At 37.5% G+C, this 22,916-nt stretch overlaps 1 protein-coding gene across 2 annotated transcripts in view; it reads right to left on the bottom strand.

Moving 5' to 3' along the window:
* The window catches only part of LOC121430831 (zinc finger protein PLAG1-like), a 120,945-nt gene that overhangs the window by 77,988 nt on the left and 20,041 nt on the right, over positions 1 to 22,916 (bottom strand). For both annotated transcript variants that reach the window (XM_041628248.1, XM_041628247.1), the window contains exon 4: positions 977 to 1,138. In XM_041628248.1, the coding sequence (XP_041484182.1) occupies positions 977 to 1,138 (162 nt within the window). The remainder of the gene's footprint in view (positions 1 to 976; positions 1,139 to 22,916) is intronic.

The following is a 22,916-nucleotide window of genomic DNA, read 5'->3' as shown; positions in this document are numbered from 1 at the left end:
AAAAGTAATCAAGAGCTGATAATGAATTGAGGGGAAACATTTGCTCTATAAGCTAGGCCTACAAGCTAGAGTCCACTTGCTGCTAATGTCGTGACATTTTGTTTTGTAATGGATTGCGAATCCTAATATTGGCCTTGCGATATTGGCATGATCGTGTCACATTCAATGTATCGCAGGAGGATATATTGCAACCTAAAGAAAACATGGATCTGTTTTCCTTCTCTCATTTTAATACTTGCCGTTGGGGGAGGGAGAGGTGGGGAAAGACCTCTTTTTACACTACCCTTTTCTCTAATAGTATGTAGGTTATTAGCAAGATGCAATGGTGCTATACTGCTTTTCCTCAGGCAACGTACATGTACTAGTAATTTAGCTATTAAAACAGAAGGCCAAATTTGGATTCCCTCCCCACAGAAAAAATAAAAATAGTGTTGGTTCCCAGAATTTTTTTCAATCACACCTGGAAATCCTGATCTACTGGTTGAATTATTTTACATGTATATGTTTTACCCAGACATGGTTGCTCAGTGGTAGAGGGCCAGTCTCATGAATGGCAGGCCGTGAGTTCGGTCCCTGGCCAACTCCTACCAAAGACTTAGAAAAATTGGACCTTCTGCCTTCTTGCTAAAAATCGTCCAGCATTTAGACTAGAGAAAGGTAATAACAGCATGTTATGTCATGCAGGGCCAACTGGTAGAGCAGTTTTGTAACTGAAGTGACTACCCTGGGTAACATCATACATGTAATTATTGGATGATAAGTTTATTACGCAGGGTGGTTCCCCCTTCATCTGGAATGGACCATGTAGAAGATTAGACCAACTGGTTGAATGAAGATAAACAATTGGACCAAATGGGCATTGTTGGAAGAGACCAAGTAGCCATTCACCATACTCAGGACTCTACACGCCTATGCACTACATACCTTCAGAAGCTCCATATTAATCATGAATATGAATTCAAAGTGTTAGTTTTACCTTTTTGATTTCCATTCCTAGCCTCCAGTTCCATTTCCTTGACGACGAGATAGCAGGGCAGAGTGAGTCTGGCCCGCGTAGGTATATTCTTGTCCTGTACCCGTAACAGCGGGCCTCGCACAGGACAGTCCCCCATGTGTGTCTGGCCACAGTCTTCACACCCTGAACAAAGCAAAAAAAAAATGAAAGCACAAAGAATAAGAAATTATATAATTGTATGTTCCGTTCTTGTAATTGTTACCGTCACTCAAAAAAAAGAGTATATAATGTGAGGTTAAACCGCACTATGGCAAAGAGGCTAGTTCCAGAGAAGGGGGACAAAGGGTTGTCTTAGGTGGGCCAACGAAAGAGGGCCTCAAGAAGATCAATCCTTCCTTGGCTTGTGTAGTTGCAGCATCTATAATCTTCCTTTATTCAGTTTGCCTAAATATTGGTAAACGTTAGGAAAGTCAAATATATGAAAGAAAAGATAAAAAAAACCCAACATACTCATTAGGAAAGCAAACTTCAGTGACGGCACAAATAGTCCCTGGGGACTTTCAGTATAGTTGACAGGTCTTGGAAATTGAAGCTTATGATTTTGCGAGCGAGTTTGAAAAATAGAATAGTACGGTATTAAAAAAGAGAAAGAAATTTAACTACTCAAATATCAGCAAAAAGTACAATTTTTTTGATGGGGGGGAGGGGTATGGCAAGAGGAAAACAGGTCACATAGTAAAAGTACAGGATCACAAGAATGGGGGTTTAGAAGTTCTGCAGAATTGCTGACAAAATACAATTGTTGTCTATCTTTGGATTGAGGATGGATGACACTTTAAAAACAGCCATCTCCAGAGTCCAACGTGAGTAAGGTACACCAGGGACAGGCATCCATATCATCAAGTCTACCCATTTCAGAAGAAAGAAAAATATGAATAATATGTGAGGAATATTAATAGAGGAATACACCCAGGTGGTGCACCTTTGGTTTTGTCTGATATTTCCTTACATGTATGTCATACACTGATGATGTTCCTTACAGTCAAACCTTTTATATATGCAGGCCAAGGGAAACAGAAAAATGTGGACTCTGGAGTCAGGTGGCCTTTATAGACAGGTTCTGTAGCACAGGTAAATTGCTAATTCGTCCACCGCCAACTTGTTCACTTGTTCACTCACCACATGGTCTACCTTTATTTAGTCTAATGCCATTCCATCCATCAATATTTTGTCTAACAACCATTTGGTTCAATCATCACTTCCTCTAATCAACTAACATTGACATTCTTGCAAAGCCTAAGGAAAATTGTATTGAAATAAATCAAATAATTCACAAATAATTTACATTACAGTATACACTTTTTAGCTCCTGCCTTGAAGATCAAAAGAAAAAAAATCCAAGATGAAGTAATTGGGCAGGTCAATGACCTCTTGCTTTATCCACAATGCCATAGAATTCCATCTTGGATACATTTTGATCTCCTTTTTTCAAGTCTGCATAATTATATCTATTTGTCTCTGCAAAGGTACCATTAATGTATTCTAATCAAAGTGGAAGCAATTTTTTTACACCAGATTCACATTAAAATTGTTTGTTTCCTTCCTGCATGCATTGTAAGTCAAATTTCCAAGTCAAACATATTTCTGCAGACCCGAGAGATGTGATATAGGCTGAGCTATCTGAACTTAGTCTCAAATTACTGAGGGGAAACAATAAATTGCTTCTTCTAACTTTTTACTCAGATTGAATGAGTCATTCTAAATCTCATAATTGTAGTCTGATTGAATTGATTTGCTAAGAAAGAAAGAATGAAACAGATTGGAATATACACAGAGCGTAAACCATATTCATGGAGATTAAAATAACACCGCTTGTGACTGAATGATTGAAATTATAAAAATAATGCTTTTATGCAAACAATCAAGATATACAATACCTATTCATTCAATTAAACCTACAAATAATGTTAGCAAAAATACAAATTTTAAGTCCTCACCATACATATAGACCTTCATTTGAAAAAAAGTTATCACACAATTCCCCTAACCCTACAAGCCGTTTTTTATCAGGGTTTCCCCTTGTCTTTCATTCCATACTTTCGCAATTTCTTGTGTTTTGTTTTATTCACTACTACGATGCAGTTCTATGTAATGCATGGATATGAAAAAAACACACCTTTGCTACAGTCATGTGTACTGAAAAGAAAGACAAATCTCTAAAGCAACATCTCCAAGAACATAAAAAGAGGGAGCATGGAAAGAAGGGAATATGGATTATAGAGAAACAGACAGACTAAGAGAGATAAGTAGAGCAAAAGAGAAAATTGATAGAATAATAAAATGAGTGGATAACAACAAACACTGGTAAAAACATGAGTCATTCCTCGGATCAAGCCCCCGTCAAAACTTTCCCAGAACAAAAACTGTGACATCCAGGACAAACAGATGAATGGATCAAAACAAATTTGGTTCACGAGGGGCACTCTTCGCCCCCTCCCCATGCAGATTTCTGGTGATTGGCACCGTGGGGGGACCGGGGAGAAGGGGATGGTGGCCCCTATAACTCAATTCATAAATAGATTATCCCTGTCCTGGATGTAGAGAAACGCTGCCAAGAGAAGTGGGTGGTTTGGAGGAACTCCAGTATGAAAAGTGATGGTCTCCAACCAAGTACATCTCTGTTTTTGCAGTGTTTATGTTTGCAAAAAACTTTACAAATACTTCAAACAAGTTCTTGATTATAATAAAACTTGCAATCAATATTAATTCAAATTCCATTACATACTTGCTTTCAACCCAAATGTCACATTTTCAGTAATAAAAGCTGGTACTCGCTGTTGATTAATCTATTTTATATTATGTGGGCTCTATTGTAGAACAAGAATGAAATAATCTCTTTAAGAGTGCAGACATCAGTTCACCTGCATGTATTCAAGACTAATTTACCCATTATAAATTGAATATCTTACTCAAAAAAGAGTTGAAAGTCAGGTTACTAAAGTACCAATAACCAAGACAAAAAAACTATGGGGATATTTTACAGAAAAACAAAAAGTGCAATTGGAAGATTGATCCAACAATGGAAAAACCAGCGGAGACTTGCTCTAAAATATTCATAGTAGTTCTTTAGGAATCTCGTAGGAGGTCAGTAAAATGAGAAAACAATGAGGGTGCTAATGACTTGGAAGGGTCGCTGAGGACAGAGAAGGGGACATGTGGGATGACAATGGTCTGTACCCGCTCTCGTTGTCGTCAGAGACGCAACATTAATTGCAACCTTGTGGGGTTCCTGTCTGAAAACATTGCACATTTCAGAATGTTCTTTATCAGAGAGAGGGCTCATCCTTAAAGGGAAGGATGGGCTTTGCTGAAAGTGATATGTATGTATACATGTACATGTAATACCCCTTTCATAAACCCAATTACTATGAATTAGGCGGCTAATAGCAGCATAATTTGGTCGTAAAATTGGAGGAGGACAAGAGTTATCCGCATTACTCTGATGCTGCTATTATCCGCATAATAGCGGCATCGGGATAAGATTTTGAGTTAATGAACGCATTTCCAAATAATGCGGATAATTGCCATGGTGCGGTCACAAGGTCACCCTTTACCAACACAACCGCATCGGAGGGGGCGTGTCCAGTTGTCATGGCGATTATCCGCCTTTTTCAGGACGGGCGCTCGTAAAAATAACACGGCTTATTTTTGGAGTTTATGAACGCAATTTTTATTGAATTATCCGCATTACTCTTAGGCGGATAATTGGAGGATAGGTTTATGAAAAGGGTATTATTTGCTTCTGATGGAATGTGAAAACAATGAATTATTATCTCTTGAAAACCATCACAGTTTGCAACACAAGATGCATGGCAGCATCCGGCTACGAATGGCCAAGAGAAGTGGCGTGCAACATGCAGAGACCACGCCTGCCCCCCAAAAATTATGGTACAGTACTCTGTGAACTCAATCGCATAATATATTTTGGTAAATGAATGCTTGGCATACAGCACTTTATGTCAGTCTGACATAGGCCTACACTGTAAAAAAAGGTGTTTAAAATTTTAAGCACGTTGCTTAAGCCCATCACTCTAACAACTATTGGTTAAACTTTTTAAACAATTTTTTTAAAACTTGTTGTTTAAGTGACAGGCTTAAACAGTGTGCTCTTATATATTTTTTTACTGTGTATTAATTTATGGTACTTTAGCACGGAGTTCAATTTGTGGTTTTGGTTTTGAAACTTTAGCTACTATTTAATAGTTAATTGAAGCCATTAACAGAAAGCTGTACAAGCAGATCAAGTAAGGGAAGGGGAAGGTTAGCCTTCTGTGCAAACCCTTCACTAAAGGGTCTGAAATGCAGCCTACTTATGCCTCGTCTATTGAAGGCCCAGCAAGTTTTGTAAGTGCTAGTCTGCATGGAGACACACTTGTTGATCAAAGTTTCAACCAGGGTCTGTGCCTGCAGACTAGGGGAAGGTGGTACCATGCCCTATACATGTATATGCCCTTCCTATATACCCCCAAATGAAATCTAAATGGGAGCTGTATGCAGAAAAGGGGGAATAATGGGTGATCTCTCCTTTTCTATAATCATGTTTGCTCATAACTATTAATTTTATTTGTCTGCTAAACTCTTCAGCAATAAGTCAAATGAACTTTAAAAATGGCTAAGAAATGATCTACGTCATTGTCATAAATATTTTGACACTTTTATACATTCTTGTTGTACTCTTCTTAAAAGTTGAATATATTAGCACCTGGTTGTTGATAAAGCTTCTGGTGGATGCATATTATCGATAGTAGTTGAAAGACCTTCTGTAAAATCTTGATTACGTACTTTCATGTAAGCAATACATTTTCTGCAATATGAATGATCAAGCAAAGTGCAAGTAACCACATGAGTTTTGGTATTATTGGTATGGCCCACCACCATAATCATGATGATGATGGTGGTGGTGTAAATAATGGTGTTGGTAATGGTCATATGACAATGATGAACAAAGATAAAGTAAACAGATATTAGGAATGACTGTGAGAGGGATGGGGTGGAAAGGAAGGGGGGGGGGGGAACACAAGGAAGATAGCTGGGAGTGGGAAGGGAGAAGAGAAGCGAGAACAATTAGACACCGTTCTCACTACCTTCCTAAAACTAGTTTACTGGAAACTAGTTAAGAGGTAACTACATATAGTTTCACAGAATAGTCAAAGCGATCTTCCAAGCCGGTTCATAAAACCACCTCACGGCTCGCGATGTAGTTTTCAAGATCGCTTTGCTTCGTTAAACTGGTTTTAGCCTAAGTGAGGACACAGTCGTTCTTCAGGAAGTGATCTTTGCACATTTTGAGCACGCTACTCCAACCGACAGGTGAAGAATGCCTACACTGCGGGTTAATATTTCGTGCGAAACGTGTCACTCTACTGAGAGCGTTTCCATAGCAACAAGATCACTTTAGGTGAAGTGATTTTGAAAACCACTTTCTTGTGATCGAGTGGGAATGCTAGCAAAGCAATCTTCCAAACTGGTTTCCTGAACCGGTTTCCAGTAAACTAGTTTTAGAAAACGTAATGAGAACGGCCTCTTAGGGGACCAAGAGGAAAGGGAGCATGGGAGGGAATGGATGAGGAGCAGGCTTGGTCTGCTCTGCAAACCCTTCACTCGAGTATTAGGGTCTGAATTGCAGCCTACTCATGCCTTGTGTACTGAAGGCCCAGCACATTTTGTATGTGCTAGTCTTTGCATGGAGACACACTTGTTGATCATCAAAGTTTCAATCAGGGTCTGTGCCTGCAGACCAGAGTAGGCTAAAGATGTGAAGAAGGAAGGATTCTTTCATCACGGAAATGAAGATGATACTGTCACTCCTCTAGAATATTCTACAGATTTAATATATCAAGGTACTATTACACAAAAGACAACTGGAAACAAAGCCAGAAATGGAGCGAAGCCATGTTCAGAACACAGACCTGTCTCCTGCACTGAAACAATTCCCTATATGCAACTCATGTGTGATGCACCTGTTGAGCCAGATGGACCAAGATGTAAAAGCAATGGGACCTAAACCTGCCAAGTTCCAGTTACTACCAAATTGTTGCAAAAAGATCCCAGCTTGGAAAAGAATTCAATGTTTTTATTGTTAAAGGTAAAGGAAAGTATTTACAGCAAACAATTATTTCATGAAGAAGTCTATAAAACCAAATTTACATGCCACCATATACATGTAATGATAGATCTAGATTTGGTACAATGAAATAGACTTATCTTTGTGAAATCATGCAATCTTAACTGAAAACCAATAATTCTGATGATCACTTACACAAAAAGGCATATGTAGGACAGTGTATTAATATTGTTTGGAAAAATACCTGGCTTTTGATGGAATTCCATGATATTTTGCTCATTTCTCAGCAATTACACATCTTGTTTTCCAGAGCCATTCGGCAAATATTTTTTTATTTATCCATACAAACACTTTGGTGGTCATTTTATAGGTTTCTGTTTGAACTCATTTTGAGATCATTACCATAACTGTTATTTCATCTTTAAAGCCTGGTATCAAAGGTCAGTAAAATATATTTGAGCATCATTTAACATCCTAATCTTGCAAGAGTGTAGTGACCTTTTTTTCTTTTGGGGGGGGGGGGGAATTTGAAGATGACATTCAATGGTTCCCTCATTTGTACACTGTAAAAAATGAAGTGCTAATTTAAGCACTTACAGTGCTTGTATGATGACTGCACTATGAGTGCTATTTTTCTAGTTCAAATTTAAACTAGAAAATCAGCACTTGTAGTGCAGTCACTATACAAGCACTGTAAGAGCTAAATTAGCACTTCTTTTTTTTTTTTACAGTGTATCCCGACCAGAATATGCACACAAGTGATTTCTTTTTTCAAAAAATAAGCAAAACTATAAAATGTCATAGCTTTCTAGGTGCAATCCGATTTTGAATGAAGTTTTCAAGGTAATTTTCATTTCCATTCATATAAATTTTGCTGGAGATAACTTTCCGATTAAGAATACTAAAGATGATGTCTGCATAAGCATCAATGCATGGACCTAAAACAACCGATTCTCTCTCTTAAATCAAAGAGTTTCCTTTCACGAAGGTTTAGATGACTGTATATGCTCAAACCTTGATACAGCTCAATTAGACCTTGCCTGGTTACAAAAAACCCACAACATCTGTTGGCTTTTTAACCTGATATATTCACAAACTTTAACCGCATAGAAATTTTGTAATCAATTGCATCCTCAAAATAAATCAAATCATCAAGGGAGCTGTGAGATCTGCGCAAAAACCTTCAGCGACATTTTGGTCTCAAGAATAAAATAGAATAATATCGGTTATTTATATTGCGCACATATCCACCTTGTTAGGTGCTCAAGGCGCTCCTATATTACCCGGCTAAGCTAGGCGTTCATAGCGCACACAGCTTTTTAAGGAATTACTTCCTACCGGTACCCATTTACCTCACCTGGGTTGAGTACAGCACATTGTGGATCAGTTTCTTGCTGAAGGAAATTACGCCATGGCTGGGATTCGAACCCACGACCCTCTGTTTCAAAGTCCGAAGACTAATCCACTGGGCCACAACGCTCCACAATGCAACATGGGCATGCAAGAACTTTCTGAACATAATTCATATTCATGATTTTGTACAGGTGTAGAAATAATGGTGGGCTCAAAACAAATAAGGGGCCAGCGCATATCCATGTGGGCACCAAATAATCTTACCCTAAATTGAAATAGAGGCATGATGGCACAAAAAATGATATGACTTAACTTGAAAAAAGTCAGTGATTTTGTTTTAAACTTCAAATGTATAGATTTGTCTGAATTAAAAGTTTTCCTTTTTAAATATTCAGTAAAGAGAGTTTCACATAATGTAAATACTTAAATAGTATCATATCATTATCAATGTGTTTTTAAAATAATTATTTTGTGAGTGAATCTGTGGTTGCTATAAAAAGAAGGTTCTCCAAAATATTTGGGCAGAACAGATTTTAATATGTACTACACAATGCAATCCTTCAGCCTTCCTCATAACATCAAAATTATTGAATCAAGACTTCTGATATAAACTCCATCCCCAAAATAGTCCCAAGAGTATCTGTCAAGTGAAAGATGACACAAACTGGCAGCCATATCTATAGCTTAAAGGCCAGTCTCCAAAAAAGTTCATATCAATATTTAAGCTGTTATGATGAATATTTCATCAATATCAAAAATACAAGAAAGTTCTGACATTTAAATTCCATTGCTTGTTTTCACAAAACAGTAATATATTCATATCATGGGCAGTATGCAAACAAGAGGGAACAATGATGTTACAATTATTTTTTTTTCAATTTTAAATGTCAATTTTCATAGATTTAAAGCTAAAGTAGATCTTCAAAATTGCAACTTTATATTGTGTGCGATAAATCTAACCAATCTCTACAATATTTCACAAGTGGCCAATGATGATGCATGAATCAGCGTGTACAAAATCGAATAAAAGCATATTTTTTCATTAAAGGACAAGTCCACCCCAACAAAAACTTGGTTTGAATAAAAAGAGAAAAATTCAACAAGCATAACACTGAAAATTTCATCAAAATCGGATGTAAAATAAGAAAGTTATGGCATATTAAAGTTTCGCTTATTTTCAACAAAATAGTTATATGAACGAGCCAGTTACATCCAAATGAGGGAGTTGATGACATCACTCACTTTTTTTTTGTATTTTATTATATGAAATATGAAATATTGTTATTTTCTCGTCATTGTCATGTGAAATGAAGTTTCATTCCTCCCTGAACACGTGGAATTCCATTATTTTAACATTTTGTGCTTCAGGCAAGGAGGTCCTAATCGTCAAATTCATAAAAATTGAAATATTGTATAATTCAAACAATAAAAAACAAAAGAAATAGTGAGTGAGTGACATCATCGACTCTCTCATTTGGATGTAACTGGCTCGTTCATATAACTATTTTGTTGAAAATAAGCGAAACTTTGGAATGTCATAACTTTCTTATTTTACATCCGATTTTGATGAAATTTTCAGCATTGTGTTTGTCTGATTTTTCTCTATTGATTCAAATCAACATTTTTCTGAGGTGGACTTGACCTTAAATAACCAAAAACCTAACCCTCTCTTTAACATCCACATGTCACTTTCCAACGTGGGCTCTAACTAGCAACATTCCCCAGTACTGCCCACACGTGCAACGCACCAACGAAATTTTAGGAACATCGGGAGCGACTTCCGCAAGTGATCATGTTGAACTCCCACCTTGTTCCTGCTTGTCATTGGTCTTTATCGAGCTCTCTGCTTACGAGTGACACTACGTGGTCCTCTTTTTCAACTCCCACGATACACTCAGCTTCCTGTCCGAGTCAGGTCCAATTTGATCCTACAGTTTTCCCCAGCAAATGGGTGGTTTCTGAAAGACTGCAGGATCATGCAGTGATGCCTTCAAAGTACTGTGAAGTGTTTAATGTCAAAGCATTTTTTTATTCATATGGATATAAGCTTTTCATAAAAGAGAATATATGACTACCAGTTTTGCTTATGTGACCCCCCCCCCCCCTTCACAAAAAAACCCACCAAAACAGACAGCTTAAAACACAGTAAACAACTACATGTATGAATTTGGCAAAATTACATTTTTTCATCAAGATGTATGTAAATTTATTCATGAATTGAAATCTAAAACCATTGATGATGTTGAAGTAGATAAAGAAAAGCTACAACTTCACCATTCAAACATGCTTGTTTCTTCATATATAAATTTAAAAAGTATTCAAGTTTAAAGAACAGTATGCATTCTGTAAATTCCCTTTTTTTACCTGCTATTCATGATTTACTAGCTTGATAATAGCTGAGCATTTCACCTTTTTTTATATTGAATCAAATGTATTGCTCAAAAACTGTAGCAATATTTGCATATACTTTTTTATTTCTGATCAGCTACTGCAAACTATCATGTGCAGCTATGAGAACGTGCGCTCTACATTCTTATTCTGTAATGTGCATACTGGTAATACTCTATGTTAAATGTAAACAAAGCTGGAAAAAGGTCCCTATCACATCCCTGATGTAACAAACAAAAAAAATCCTAAAATTTGGATGGATCAAAATGAGATCTTGGAATTTGGCAGTCACAGTAAAGGCCTGCCGCCCGAGCATTGTCGGAGCGGTTGTGGAGCAGAGAGAAACAATCATCACCGTTCTCCATTTTCGATTTCGATTGCTTTTTTTTTTTTTTTCGATATTTTCCCCAATTTTTTTGAGCGAAATTCGACCCTCTCTTCCTACCACTCCAACAACGCTCGAGCGGTGTGACCAGGCCTTAAGGCATTCAAAGCACAGAGGGCTACATGTGTTTGTGAAATAAACAACAAAATATTAACAGTCATATTCTATTAAAGCTGGTGTTTGATACAAAGTAGGCCTATACAATGCCCAGATATGAGTGTCTATTTTATCTACATACAGATCAATTTCAATTGCTGGCCAATATACATGATATGCATATTGTTGGCAAGTTAATGTAATGTAAATTTCTCCTTAACAGGTCATTGACCTTTTCTCCAAAAGGCTACTGAATCACAGCAAGTGTGTGCATATGTGTCCCAGAGAAAGATATCTGGAATATTGAATACAATACATGAATAATGTATTAACCTTTTGCAACGTATGTATACATGCCCAAGGTATGGTGGTCTGTAAATACCCCTTCCAAAGTTGATGAAAAATAATACATATATGGGCCTTTCAAGTGAAAGTGATTGATCTCCATCTAAGAACTTGAAATTATTTGAATACAAAAATGGAAAACAAGACCATGATTAACCATCTTATTTTGGTGTTTCTAAGTGTTTAACTTGTGCTGGGCCAATCAAATTCAATACGGACTCAGTAGCTTTTAACAGTTGTCATTAACCCCCACTGACTATCCTATATAAATTATCCCTAGAACTGCACCATGGATTCAAAAATCACTGTGCCTTATTGCAACTATCATTCAACTTTTTAAGGAAATTTTGCACTTGATACTATGAATATGAAGGAAATGACTGAAACAGCCAAACTGCCCCTCGATTTCAATGAAAAAGTGAACAAGTAATTAATGAATAACAAATGGAATTTAATACACATATATTTATTTGGGCGACGATCACTTATCTCTGAGAGATCATATCTCAATCTAGTTTCATCCGCACACCTCCTCTGAAAGCACATCATATTCATGTGAAAGCCAATAGCATCGTAATGAAACATAAATTATCAGTGGATCACACATGACCCGACACCTTCATCATGCACATTTAGAGTGTGTATTACACACATCAATTAGCCAGAGATAGCGCCACATGGGCATACATACCATTGAGAAGCATGCTGAGGGCCACTCTTCACAGCGAAACAGGGGAAAACCACAAACAAGAAGCCCCCTTCCGACAGACGGTAAGACTCGCAGGAAGTGCAACGATAGCGACCAAATTGCCCGACCCCCTTTTTTTCCCTGGAGCCGACGAAAGGGGTATAAAGAAAGAGCTACGCTGCGAAGCCGACTGCTTCTCTAAACCACAACACAAGTACCGGTGTCAGTGAGGATAAGGGCGAGTGATGCCGAATAAAATGATAACGAGGTTTGGTGTGTGATCCCTGTCATAATGCAGCAAATGGGTGCCGGCGAGCACGGAGACTGCACCAGGGCTGTTGTTATCATCTGTATTCGGGAGTTTTTAATAGGGGTAACGGTGAATGTCAGATGTGACACGTTGGATCGACAGATAGATAGACAGGCAGGCAGTTGGGGCAGGCCCGTAACGCAGCAGCTCGGTGACGGCTCACGACATCCCCCCTCGACATGTCAAACCAACATGACAACTCATGCTTGGGACTGAGCCTTCAAACTTTAATACCCTGGGTTTTTTTTTTTCTCTGCTCCAAGTCATATCATAGAATCATGCACTATCAAAGCGAGCTATTATGAGGGAAAACTAGATATAAACGACATACAAAGTGTAATTGTTGCAATGTAGGGGGTGGGGTTGGTCATCAGACACTTGCCAAAGAGGAGGGGAGGGGGGATACATTTCTGACAGAGTTTCGGGTCGCCGTAGGCTAATTTGTGTGGAGTACATACATGTAGCTGGCTCTCTAATTTGACATTGCACAAATGTTGTAATTACCAGAGCGACAGGCATTACTGTGTTCAGGAAAGGGTCCCTTAGGATAAGAGCTGGTTTAATTGGCCGTGACAACACATCTCAGGCTTGCATCATGTACAACCCAATGTAGTATACTCTCACATAAATCCCCATTCATGACGAGTGATAGTAGGGCTGATAATGTTAGACCCTCATTTGCATACTGACCAGGAAATGTTTTGTGAAAGTAAGCAAAATTTTGAACACTGGTGGATCCCATGATTCTTAAAAAATATGTATTACATGCCCTCATGTAAACAGAACACATTATTTATGGATTGATGTGATAAAAGAGGCAATTCTAGTGAAATATATACCAAATGGGAGAGTTGTTCACAAGTGACATCACACATCTTTGTCGCATTGCTAATTTGCTATCTCCATAGCATTAGTGATCGCAATATTCAAATGCTCATAACTTTCTCATTATTTGTCTGGTTTTTCTCAAACTTTCGTTGATCTGTTTCTTTGATTTTTCTGTTTTCACACAAGCTATCTTGTTCCAATGGTTTCATTCTCCTTTAAGACTTTTTTTTTTGCTTGTCAAATCGGGTACGAAATATCCTTGATTTGTGGTTAAAAACCCCCTTTTTTTGGCGTGTCAAAGATTTCCTCAAAAAAATTTGCCCACCCTTTTGGAAAACCTTGGATCCGCCCCTGTTTTAAGTTTAATTTTTCTGTTTTTATTCTTGAAAGTAAACTTTGTGTTGGGTTGGACTTGTCCTTTAAATGCATTCAGCCACTGAAATTAATAAATGCTTGATTACGAGCGAACTCAACGAGTGATCGTTATTAAACCACGAGTGGAGTTTTGTCCCAAACTGCGGTGCTACATGAACATGTACACCAATCACAAATTCTGTGGTTTTTACATGGCCTGCATCCAGTGCTCCTAAAACATCACACTGATGTACTTGATTATTATTTTGGCACATTCAGTAATTAAAATTTTGATGGAGTAGCACAAGCAGCAATTGTCTGAAAGAGGTATGAGAGACAGAATGTGAACGGGCCAAAGTCCTTGCTACACACCCATAATGTACATATTAAACTAGAGACTTGGTGTCACAAGTTATTAACACCTAATTAATTGTTCTTTCCATGACACCTACCTGTGTATATTAGATTCTAATTGAAATGAAATAAACTTGTAATGTTTATGTACATTACAAAACAGTTGAATACATCTACATGTAGTTATGAGTCACAATACATGAAGATCTATGCTTCACAGGCATAAATTAATAAAGAATGCTTTTGAAGTTAACATGTATGTGGCTCTGACGTTTCAGCAACTTATGTTCTTTCTTGCTCGTTAAAGTTTTATTTACCTCCTAAATTTTTTTGATAGCGTGACTAAATAGTCGGTTTAATATATAACAAGTCTGCTACAAATTACTTTTCATCACTCATAACATACATATTTTGAAAATATTAGAAAAGGAATAAGAAATAAAGTGTGTATAGTTTCACATTTGTAAATGTTTGTTATTGTTTGTTTTCTTGTCTGTAAATACCGGTGATATGCACTGTACACAATATGTGTATTCAGACTACCTTGGCCACCAGAATACCGAGATTAAATTACGAGAACTTTGTTCAGGCATCATGCTAAAAAAAATTATCAAATAATTATTTTCCACATTCATACCACCTCAAAGCAGACACTTTGACTTTTGGGGTAGTCTGTAGTTCTCAAATTATGATTGTGCAAAATTAGGCGGTTTCAAACCGCCTCGATCACAAGAATCCCCGTTAAATTTCGAGAACTTTTTAAGGCTAAAAAATAATTATTCCTGCATTCACACCGCCCCGAAACACATCCTTCAGGATAAGTTCCCGAAGTTACGAGCATGCGTAGTGTGGTCTGATAAGCAGGCAAGGCGGGAGATTCAAAATCACTAGCCCAGCAGCCACCCACGCCGCCGCGCCCAACGACACGCTGGGATAAAAGTTCCCGTAATTTGCTTTCACATCGCCAAAATACCTGCGACCTTGGAAAATCCCCACGAAAGTTCTCGTATTTCGCCAAGTACCTACTATTTAGCGGGTATTTTCTTTCGGGGAGATTACGCGTAGTTTGCTTTCACATTACCAAAATACCTGGTATTTTCTGATCGGGGTAAATTTCCCGATCAGAGAATACCTGGAACTGGCGAACTTCGAGGCGGTCTGAAACCACCTATTGTGGTCTGATTAGCAGGCAAGGTGCGCGATTCAAAATCGATAGCTGAACAGCCCTATGGTGCTTGCACCCAACAGGAGGTTCCAGACCACCTCAAAGTTTGTCAGTTCCAGATATTTTGGCAGAGGGAAAGTAAATTATGCATAATCTCCCTGAAATAAAATACCCTTTAAATAGTAGGTACTTGTCAAACTGATGAGAGCTTTCGTGGGGATTTTTCCAAGGTGGCAGATATTTTGGCAGTGTGAAAGCAAATTGCGGGAACTTTTAGCCCAGCATGGCTGCTGTTAACATTTTTAGCTGTAACCTGTAAACACGCGTGACCCCCAATATGCGTTTAAAGGGGTGTTTTTTTTTTCAGTTTTGGACATGGGCCGCGCATGCACTTGTTATGGGTATCAAAAACAAGGGTGGTTTTGAAAGACTGGTCAATGGTCAATTGCGGGGTCAACCCGGGGTTTTTTCCTCCTCATTTCTGAAAAGTGTTTAGGTTTTTTCTGATTGTGGTATTTTAACCTTAACTGCAATCGGGGGTATGCAATACCATGAATGTAGTTTTGTCTACAGTATATTCAAATATATTGTTAGCAAGAAGACAAAACTTGTTTTAGGGGTCATATTCTGGCGCCAACTTGTTTAGGGGCCAAAATGTGTTAATAAACTCACGAAAAACTTGTTTAGGGGGTCATTTTGCACACAGAGAAAAACTTGTTTAGGGGGTGTTTGGAAATAATTTGGCCATGCATGTGTACAGTATTTGACTGCCCCACCCCCCCCCCCCCCCCCCCGTCTACTCATGAGATTTTAATCAATATTAAAAGCAATATAAATATATGGAAGAGAAGTCAAGTATACATACTGTTCTGTAATATCCCAGTGTCTAGCCGTGGGTTCGTTTAATAAAAGACTTTTTTTTAACTATAGAAACTTTGCCATATCATGTCCTCAGTTGTGATCTGATGCTGATTAAGCACTGTTATACTGTTAGTTGCAATAATGACAAAGTTACCATAACTCTTTACGGACCATAGGCCCCAGGGCCACGTTTCATAATGACTATTATGCACAAACTTTTATCATAACAAGTTCACTATCATCCAATCAAATCAAATGATTTCAATAGCATTGAAAAAAATTTTATCACAAAAAATATTTTATGAAATGGGCATGTGATATCTATCCCCTTTTGATTACCGGTATTTCTGTCTTGCTTTTATTCCTATTTTACTGTTGCATAGATATTTCAAACAATCAACCCCTCAATTCCCTTTTCTATCGTATGGACAGGCTTTCTCCATCTGACAGGCAGTAATCAGCAAGAGCTATTAAGTCATTAGCAGATTTACAGCATGAGCAAGAGATGGAACATGGCAACAGGTGGTCTAGTTCATTGTTAATTTGTCATCACACTTGCACGAGTGCACGATCCACAGCCCAGCCTAAGGCGAAAAAGACCACCCAAACTGTTTTAGAAGTTGCAGCGACATAAATGTTAAAGAACCTTTCAAAAGAAATAATACAAAATTATTATTTCTTAAAGGTCAAGTCCACCTCAGAAAATTGTTGATTTAAATCAATAGAGAAAAATCAGACAAGCACAATGCCGAAAATTTCATCATGATCGGATGTAAAATAAGAAAGTTATGACATTTCAAAGTTTCGCTTATTTTTAACGAAATAGTTATATGAACGAGCCAGTTACATCCAAATGAGAGAGTTGATGATGTCACTCACTCACTATTTCTTTTGTTTTTTATTGTTTGAATTATTCAATATTTCAATTTTTACGAATTCAACGATTAGGACCTCCTTGCCTGAAGCAAAAAAATGTTTAAAAAATGGATTTCCACATGTTCAGGGAGGAATGAAAGTCACATGACAATGACGAGAAAATCAAAATATTTCATATTTCATATAATACAATACAAAAGAAATAGTGAGTGAGTGATGTCATCAGTTTCCTCATTTGCATACAGACCGAGATGTGCATATAACTTTTTGTGAAATATAGCGAAACTTTAAAATGTCATAACTTTCTTATTTTACATCCGATTTTGATGAAATTTTCACTGTTATGCTTGTTGAATTTTTCTCTTTTTATTCAAATCAAGTTTTTGTTGGGGTGGACTTGTCCTTTAAATATTTGTAAGCACATACATGTAGGATGACCAGTTTCGCAACCTGTCAAACCTTTCCTGATGGGGCTTCCTTGTGAGGTTGAAGTTTTTGGATTGATCAGTGGAATTTAAACCCAGAATTATGACCTAGAAGTCCATGGTTCAAATCCACCCATGATTCTAATATGACATTTGGGAAGATGTTTGTTGTCATTTGCCTCTCTCCAAGGGGAATTGTTTGCCTGGCCACCCCCCTGTAAAAAAAAAAACAACCCTGAACATTATGTGGCCCATGTGATCTGTTTATGCAGGAGTTATTTTTGTGGCTCACCTGGGGAGAGGGGGGGGGGGGGGGGGGGGTCTGTAACATGAAAAAACAAAAATCTCTCTGACCCCCCCCCCCCCCCTCTCCTTCCTATGATCTCAAGGTCTGAAAGGTGTTAAACCAGGCAAAAAAAATCTTTTTGTAAATTTTCAAGGGCTACTTTTCACAACTTACTGCCTAAACCTACAACATAGGGTAAGCTTTAACATTGTACTGAATGGGTATTTCCAGGGAGCCCCTCCTTTTCTGGTTCCAGTTTAAATTTTCTCCACCCCCCTTGCAATCTTTTTCCCTGTATAAAACTAGCCATTATCAATAATGAAATTTGTAAAAATACAAGCTGCAAGGGAAAACTTGAAACTACCAATTATTGATGATGAAAATTTTAAAATACAAACTTTAATGGAAAACTTGATTTTTTAAAAATGCACTACACTGTAGCTGTTGGTCAATGCCATTTTAAATAATTAACATCTGATAGCAGAATAACAAGTGATATTTGCAATGGGGCCAGTAATGAGAATGAGGTCAACATAGTTCCAAAAAGTGTAGAATATACCTTTTATTAAATTCATTTAAATTTTGAATATGGTAATGGTTGACATGCTCCCATCATGAAAGTTGAAGCCAGAAACAGGGCTGCCAACCTGAACAAGAATATTTCAGTAATTTATAAGTTGAAAACCAGTATATTGGTGAGGAAAAAGTACTGGAAAAAAGAAGGGAGAACAAATGAAACTGACTCTTTAGAATAACTATTCTCAGTACTAAATACTGAAAATGAGCAAGTGCTTGGCAGCTCTGAAGAAAAAAACTCAAATTTCCATGATAAAACTTTGATGAGTTGAAATTGGAGGGTCAACCGAACAAATTGGCAGCCGGGCACACCGTGTGATTCAATGTGACGTCACATACAGTGCGTTACACGCTTCTATTAGATCACGGTCACTAGCAGCTTTATAACATGAATCATCAAATTACGCAGGAGCCTTCGCCTAAGGGGACGACATACACCGATGGTTTGGCAACACAGGTGGGTCCTGTTCACACTGAGATTCCCAGGTGAGTTGTGCACAGGCACCCTTTCACACTAAGGAGGGAAATCACAAATGTCATCATTGATTCCAACTTCCATTGCATTCTCATTACATGTATACATGTATTGACTGATCAATACACAAAAATAAATTAGTAATTTGGAATTTTAGCGACCATTGTCAATTTAATTCATGGAAATATTTCGTTTGAATTATTGGTCTTGCTGTTTAAAATCTTTAAACATTTCAATTGGCCCCATCAGTTTCAAATTAAACTGAGAAACACCCTTTCAGCTACATGTACATTACTGTATTAAAAATGATGGACACCTACATGTATGTATATCACAATCATTTGGTTGTTCGTGTCAGGTACCCATTCAATATACCTGGGTTGAATGCAGCACAATGCAAATAAATTGTTAGCTGGAGGAAATAATGTCATGGCTGGGTTTCAAACCCGCAACTTTCTTGGGGCTTGAGTCACATGTCAGAACCACTAGACCAGGGATTCTCAAACGGTGGCGCGCGCGCCATTTGTGGCGCACCGAGCCTTCCGGAGTGGCGCGTGGGAGCCGGTATAGAAAAGGAAAAGAAAAAAAAACCCCAGAAAATAAAAGGTTGATCAACTATTAATCTGGCATTGAGGTTTGATCATTTAATTACAATGGGAAAATAAAAACTCAGCTCTTTTTGAAATCTAAATGCTATTTGATTTCCTCTGATTTTGTGGAATCTCGCATTCGATAACCCCTATTATGGAGGATCTATTTAATATATTCATTTACGATTGGTACAATTCAAAGACTATGTACATAATATGTGAACATAGATTTGTGAACAGTGCTTTTGATAATAACAACAATAATCATAATTATGTTTTATTTACCCAGGTAGTCATTTCGGTTAGGGAACTTCAGCGGGCCCTGCATTTCCATGTATGTTATTACTACCCTTCTCCAATCTAAATGCTGAGCGCCAAGCAAGAATGCAGAAGGTTCCATTTCTATATATATTTTTGTATGACTCTGTTGGGGATCGAACCCACGGCCTCCCGTTCATGAGGCTGACGCTCTACCACTGATCAACATATCCGCTTTGCTTTTTTAAACATGACCCTCATCAAGAACAAACTTTAATACAGAAACATAATAATTAACACTAATTTGAGCAAGTCACTTATCATTTTTTAAAATAAGTTGTGTGTAGTATGTTGGTATTTCTATATATTCTGTTGATTGAGAACCCATCTCGGCCATTTAAAAGGCTTTCTGCTCTTCAAGTGGTCCTGCATCCCCCCCCCCATACCACAATATTTCGCTCTCCGCGTGTTGGATAGTGGAGCAGTCCAGATTCTCAACAAGAAATTTGGCGCTTGAACAAAATTAATTGAGAATGGCTGGCCTAGACGATACTGCAATGTAGGCCTACTTTGAATACAGAAAATATACCCTAATTCACATAAATACTTCTGTAGGCCAACAGGGGAGCTGTACAATGCAGGACACAACATATCTGTAAAGCAGCAATTTCATCAAACAATTAATATGCTGTATAATTAATTTTGTTATAAATAGTTGTTGTATTTAATCATTGCGCAATCATGGACGTCCAAGTGTTTCCTTTGATTAAGACTTGATTCCTGAGTAATTGTAGGTAGCCCACAAGTCTGGCTCCCAACTAGTTCTGACTGCCCTTGGAATCTTAATTCAATTAGACAATAAGTGTAACTGATACTTCCAAAGAACATTGCAAGTATCTTTCTTCTTTTTTTTTCATAAGACCCCCTATACGTACAATACTTGCTTCAACCATTTCCCCCTGATATTTAGTGATAAAATTGGAAAATATGTGCATGAATTTGCAATGGTATACCGGTATGCATAAATTAAAAGCTTTTTCTTCAATAGGGCAAAAAAGAGTTTGTAATTCTAACCTGCTATTAAAGTTTCCTTCTATAAAGGCTAATAATAGTGTCCAACAATAATTCCTCGCTCAAAGAGTTCTGCAGATCAAAAGCGTGTTTCATATTAGTTTTCAACTATGGTAACTTTGCCATGTAGCAAATATAGTTTAAGAAGTATTTTTAACATGACTGTCGTTTCTGATATTCGATATGTACTTGAATCTTCAAATAAAGAATAACATCTAACTTTTTTTTCTGTCCTAATTTAATAAAGTTCTGTGAATGTACATACATGTCTGCTTAAAAAATACACACAACTTTGTAAAGAAATAAATCTTAGCTTCCTAAATCAAAGATTTGGTTGAAAATCTAACAAAAGAGATCAAAGCCACACCATAACCTAGGTCTACGGAAATCAGAGGAAATGATAAACAAGAGAAAATGATAAATCGCCATGACGACCATTAAAGCTTCCCCAAGCTGACTAAAATTTGGCCTGGAGACGGAAGCTGAGACCGGAAATTGTAATTTGACTGTACCATTCAATATCCTTTGGGAGCTAAGTGGAAAATTGAGTGTGCACGAGAGATGTTGTTGTTTTTGTTGTTGTTGGTCTTGTTGGGCCATCTGGGTACGGTTTCACAAAAAATTATGTACATCGAGTTGAAAGGAAAAAAAAATATCTGTTTTAATCCTAGGTTTGAATGGAAATTAAATAAAAAGAATTGAATTGAAATGAATAGGTTTGTGATTTTAATCATCTTCATCATACCCCTATGACCAAAATAGTATCGTTTTTTTCTGAAAGTGGTAACATTCCCAATCAGAAATAAATTTTACCAGGTGTTTTTATTTTTGTTTTTTGTACAAGTTCTTGTCTGGGCTAGTACATGTATATACCGGTAGCATCTGTTATTGCCTTTTCACAGTCAAGTTAACTTTAAAAGTCATGTCTGGATTTGTACAAAAGAATGAATTATTCCATTAGAAACCACCCAAATGAACACAAAAGGCCTATTCATTGCAGTATGTAGCCTACAACTATAAATGTAGGCCAACATGGCTGGGTAAGCCAATTTAATACAGTGTATGTATGATCAAGTATACATGTAGTGTGGACCCGGGGGGGCCACTTCCATTCACAAGTGGATACCATGCGCGACCATATGGTCTCGAAAAGCACCCTAAACACGTAATTTCCATAATCTGAAAATGCACCCCTTAACAAGTATTGGCGTGTGAAACCCTACCCTTAACAAGTATTGGAAACAAAACGATATATACTCTTGGCAAATATTCCCTGAAATGAACCCCTAAACAAGTACAGGAATGTTTTATTGTTACGGGTCCTTCGGTCGTCGGCTTTACCTTATTTGGTTTAGTACGACCCCTTCTACACCTCGCGCAAATCGGACTCTAAACGCGAAGTGTTGGGGCAAAAAGGACATCCTTTATAAAACATTTGAATTTTGTTTTATCATCCCCGCAAATTCGATCCTAAACACGTAATTTTCCTAGCGAAATAGATACCCTTTTTTCATTATTTTTGTGTTTTTGACACCCTTATCACGTTACGTACGTAACGTGCCCTATCGTGAAAAAGACATCCTTTTTACGTGTTTTTTTGGTCGCGCATGGTATCCACTCGTCAATGTAAGTGGCCCCTCCGGGAGTGTGGACATCACACCTCCATAGACTGTACATCATAATAGAAAAAATGGTAATGCAAACGGGTGGGTATTATATAAAAAGCTATTCGTAACTTAAGAGCGACTTTAAGAATGACTGGTGATCCCTTCTTGTGGTATTAGAATGATATTCACCAATAAGTTTTCATTGGTGATCATTTAGCACATAGGACAGGTTCACCAATCATTCTTAAAATCACTCTGACTTTAATACAGATTTTATGAAACACCCAAATAATTTCAGTTTTGCAGTAAAATTATTGTTTTTATTTTTTTAGTTTCCAGGGCTCTTTACTGATTCATACAAGATGATAGCAATGGACTCTCTTGCAAACCTTGGGAGCATTTCATGTTCAACAAATAGTGAATTTCACTGATCTGTTATAAGCTACTGAAATCCCTGCATCTGATTGGCTGAAAGCAGCTCCAGTCAGTTAAAATCACAACAAAATCACTTTATGAAAGGCTCCCTGATCTCGTCCATGACACATC

Source organism: Lytechinus variegatus, chromosome 17 (genome assembly GCF_018143015.1).
Source record: "Lytechinus variegatus isolate NC3 chromosome 17, Lvar_3.0, whole genome shotgun sequence".
NCBI classification, from domain to species: Eukaryota; Metazoa; Echinodermata; class Echinoidea; order Temnopleuroida; family Toxopneustidae; genus Lytechinus; species Lytechinus variegatus.
Note: the sequence above shows the minus strand (reverse complement) of the source record. Positions and strands in the feature narration are given on the sequence as shown.